Source organism: Magnolia sinica, chromosome 1, assembly GCF_029962835.1.
Source record: "Magnolia sinica isolate HGM2019 chromosome 1, MsV1, whole genome shotgun sequence".
NCBI classification, from domain to species: Eukaryota; Viridiplantae; Streptophyta; class Magnoliopsida; order Magnoliales; family Magnoliaceae; genus Magnolia; species Magnolia sinica.
The window spans coordinates 132875307-132879718 of NC_080573.1; the positions used below are offsets into that span (position 1 = coordinate 132875307).

Sequence of the window (4412 nt, forward strand, 5' to 3'; positions counted from 1 at the left end):
ATCCACGCCGTCCATACCTATTAAAAGATCATTTTATGGTATGAAAAAAAAAATAAAGCAGATCCAGATCTCCAGTGGACCACACCAAGGAAGCAGTGGTGATAATGACACGCACCATTGAAATCTCTGTAAGGGCCACTGTGATGATTTTTTACCATACAATCTATTCATAAGGTCATGTATACCGGGATGAAGTGAAAACACAAATATCAGCTTGATCCGAGACTTTTGCAGCTACCAAGAAGTTTTTAATGGTAGACCTTTAATCCCCATTTTGTGGCCCATTTAAGCCTTGGTTCGCTTTATTTTTGATATTGCAACGTATAATGATATTTAAATAAGGATGGACGGCGTGGATAAGAAATTTGCATCACGGTAGCCCCCACAGAGCTCTGCCCGGACGGATTAGGGTAGGACGCAATCCGCTTCCCTGCGGACTACAACACGAGGGCTACTTTCAATCGAGGGGAGGGTACTTGGGTTATTTAGCATCAAATGTAGGGCCAATCTAGTCGTCTGTCTCGAAGGGAATCGAGCGGGATTCCCTCGTTTCCGTTGCTGTTTTGAATTTCAAAAATCGAACGGCTTACCCACAAAACCAGCTCAGAAATCCCCAAAAGAAAACCACGTTGTTCTCCCTTATTCCCATTTTCCATCCCTTCTGTTTTTTCCTAAAACCCCATTTTTCAGCTATTCAAACTACTCCTTCAGCAGCAACAGACCTTTTTAGCTCTCTCTCTCTCCCTCTCAAAGAAGAGGTTTTCAGAGATGGGTGCTTCAGGAAAATGGCTAAAATCATTAATAGGCCTTAAAAAACCAGAAAGAGAGGATCATGTAATCCCATTACCCCCTTCTCTCCATTTAAGATTCTTGAAATTCCTTTTTTTCTATTTTGATTATTTGTCATTTTTTTTTTCTGTATTTGGGTTTCTTTTTATTTTTTCAGGAAAAGATGAGTGGAAAAGGCAGGAAATGGAGGCTTTGGAGGAGTTCTTCTGGAGAGCTTGGATCGGCTTGGAAGGGTATGAAAGGAGCGCATCGAGCGGCATCGGAGGCATCTGATTCCTCTTCAATAGCTGATGCCTTCAGTGCTGCGGTAGCCACAGTGGTTCGAGCACCACCAAAAGATTTCAGGGTGGTGAGGCAAGAGTGGGCAGCGATTCGGATACAGACCGCCTTCCGAGGGTTCTTGGTAAAAACGGTTCCTTCCCCATTTGGAAATTACTCATTGAAAAAAAATGTATTCTTTTGTTTTTCTTGAATTTTTAAATGGTTGAAATTGTAGGCTAGAAGGGCATTGAGGGCTTTGAAAGGAGTGGTGAGGCTGCAGGCGCTGGTGCGTGGTCGGCAAGTGCGGAAGCAGGCCGCGGTGACTTTGAGATGCATGCAGGCGCTTGTTCGAGTTCAAGCCCGTGTGAGGGCCCGACGTGTGCGGATGTCGACCGAGGGGCAGGCCGTACAGAATCTGCTAGATGTTCATCGCGGCAAGTGTGATATCTTGAAAGAAGCTGAGGTACAAGTTCTATTCATTTTTTTTCTTCTTCTATGGCTTTGTCATCTCGGTATTGGTGTTCTTGGATTTGTATTTTTGGGCTTTTGAGGGAGGAATCAGGAAGAGGGTCCAGAGGAATAGATTGTTTCGATGACAAATTCATCAATTTTTTTTTTAAAAAAAATTATGATTGACCACCTGATAAGTGGATTAGCCAAATCATGAAGACAGTGGGATCCACCCAATGAACGTTGATAGGAAAATGAAAATTTCGAAATTTGATTTTGGGCATCCTGGAAATTTCAGGAAGGATGGTGTGATAGTCAGTGTACATTGGACGAAGTTAGAGCAAAGCTACAGATGAGGCAAGAGGGAGCAATCAAGAGAGAAAGAGCCATTGCTTACTCCCTCTCACAACAGGTACAGATCAAAGGCAAAAGTTTAAATTCCAATCCATTTATTTAGTCTTCTTTGGTTAATATAGACGTAAGGGTCGTTTGGATGCATGTAAAACCTCTAGTTGTAAAGACTTCATAAGTGAAGGACTGTTTGGATGGCTGTAATTGTCTGTAAACACTTAACAGTTTACAGTGGCTTTTAAAATTCTGGCATTTTGCTTGCAGTTAACTACTGTAAAACACTTTATAGCTTAAAGCCAAATGTGATAGATTATGATTTTACAATTTAATTTTTTCCTGTTTCAGCAATGGAGATCAAACTCAAATTCAAATTCAAATGCACCGCCATTCTCTCTTAAGCATCATGAACTAGATAAGAGCGGATGGGGTTGGAGCTGGTTAGAGCGTTGGATGGCAGCCAAGCCATGGGAAAATAGACTGATGGAACAAGCCCATATGGATCCCTCCGAGACCACTCCATCTTCCAAAATTTGTGATGATTTAAGTAGAAGCCGCTCAAAATCTTTGGAACCCAGTTTAGTAAAAGTCAGAAAGAACAACATGACCACGAGGATCTCTGTGAAACCTCCAGTCAGTGCTCGTTCATCATCAACCCCAAGTTCTGAATTTCAGTACGACGAGAGCCCGGCATCTTCTTCACTTGGAACATCCACCCCAATATCCAGCAACACTCTCATAGCATCTGAAAGAACTGAAGGGAGTAACAACAACAGGCCCAATTACATGAATCCAACGGAGTCTATCAAGGCTAAGCAGAAGTCATGCAACTCTCTTCGAATGAGGCACTCATCGGACGATTTTCAGTTTCACAAGAAGGTAATTATTTCTAACGGGGATTCAAAGAGCAGTGTGGGTTCAGATCCTTCAGTCACTTCATCTAAACCAGGCCCACTGATGACACGTATGGATAAGAACTCGATAAGAGCCAGGGAGAAGGAGAATTGCTATTACAGTGCCGAGAGAACGACTTCAATGTGTTAGAGTTAGCTGTTGCTTGGAATGGTTTTGGTGGCTGTAGGAGTTCAACATCTTGTTGTCCTGTTTGATTGAGAAACTTGTTCGAGTTTGAAGAGTCACGGTTCTAACTGATTTGGGTTTTCATTTGGAAGGGGAATTCAGCTGAAACTGAAATGAGTTCGAGCTGAACCAAATCAAATTCGGAGATTCGGGTTTCTGTTTTGTATCATATAATCCAAATTATGCATGTAGAATTCATGGATGTGGTTGTGTGTTGTTTCCTATGTATTTGATCAATGAGAATAGAGTGCAGTTCAGCATAATAGAGTGCATCTAAAGGTAATATTTGCATTGGGCAGAATAGCCTTCAGCGAAAATGATCCTTGTGCTCAATTTCAGTCGCTTTCTCCATTCCACATTCATGTCGTTTACACCCTTTCCAAACCACTGAATTTTTACAATACAGTTTCAAAAATCAAAAAATTAGTTTTCCCAGAACCAACACATCAGCTTGGTTAGCCGTTTAATTGGTTTCTTCCCCTCAGTTTGGAATTTCTGGGACTTTCGGTGCTCTTGTGTTGGTGTGGGCCATGAAATCTGTTATAGAAGAACTGCATTTTCAAAGTTTCCTCGTCCAGTATTTCTTGGGCGGGATTAGCCCATATCACCAATTATTATATTCATCCATTAAAAATAAATAAAAATGATTGTAACTGTGGGTAGGATTATGATAAGACAGGAGTACATTGACCATATTGCACTGAGAAAATATTATTAACCATCTGGTTTTTTTTTTTTTGGACCATTCACTATTTTACAGCGAACCATTCATTTGATAGCCATCAATTGAATGTTTGGATTGCTTGATCAATGTGGTTTTAGAGATATGTCCCATCCATAATGGAAACCCATAGTGTGGATGGTATGGATAACTCTATATCAGTGGCACGTGTGAGAAGAACGAGTAACCACTTTTTGTTTTAAATGGTGCAAAACTAACACGGGAGTATTGCTCTTGTTTCTTAGTTTAAAAAAATCACCAGTTTCTTGAAGATCTTTCTTCTGAAGTAAAGAGAAAAAATATTTAAAAATGACAGTAGCAGGTTTCAAATGAGAAAGGCGGACACGGATTGCGTCGTGACCCTGACCACCACGGACGTCCCAACGTGACATTGATTGGGCAACGTGCCACGTTCCGGGATCGGGCCAAGGGGGCGCGGTCTGCATCCTACCTCCGGCCGTCTCTAGCCACCAAAGGGCAGTTCTGTGGGTGGCCGCACCGTATCTGTTTATCTACACCGTTCATCCCTCTGTCAGCTCCAACTCTCAAGTGGACCACAACAAAGATGATTGTTGAATTTAATGCAAATTGCATGGTTTGTGCATTTAAGTGCAACCAAGCTTATTATTTGGTGTCGTCCACTTGCGCGTTGGATCTGCCTTATTTTTATTTTTGTGGAAACGGATTGGCTACTCCCCCCTGCCACTAGCCAATGGCTGATGGTCGGTGCTCTGTGGGCCCCACCATGATGTATGGGTTTCAT

The 4412-nt window shown here is 42.0% G+C and overlaps 1 protein-coding gene across 1 annotated transcript; it reads left to right on the top strand.

The window, feature by feature from the left end:
* The first annotated feature begins 688 nt into the window (after window positions 1–688).
* Window positions 689–3191, top strand: LOC131218271 (protein IQ-DOMAIN 6). Its single transcript, XM_058212940.1, has 5 exons — window positions 689–834; window positions 947–1192; window positions 1286–1513; window positions 1799–1912; window positions 2197–3191. Exons 1-5 carry the CDS (start codon window positions 769–771, stop codon window positions 2890–2892), a joined length of 1350 nt encoding a protein of 449 aa, XP_058068923.1. The 5' UTR covers window positions 689–768; the 3' UTR covers window positions 2893–3191.
* The last annotated feature ends 1221 nt before the right edge of the window (window positions 3192–4412 follow it).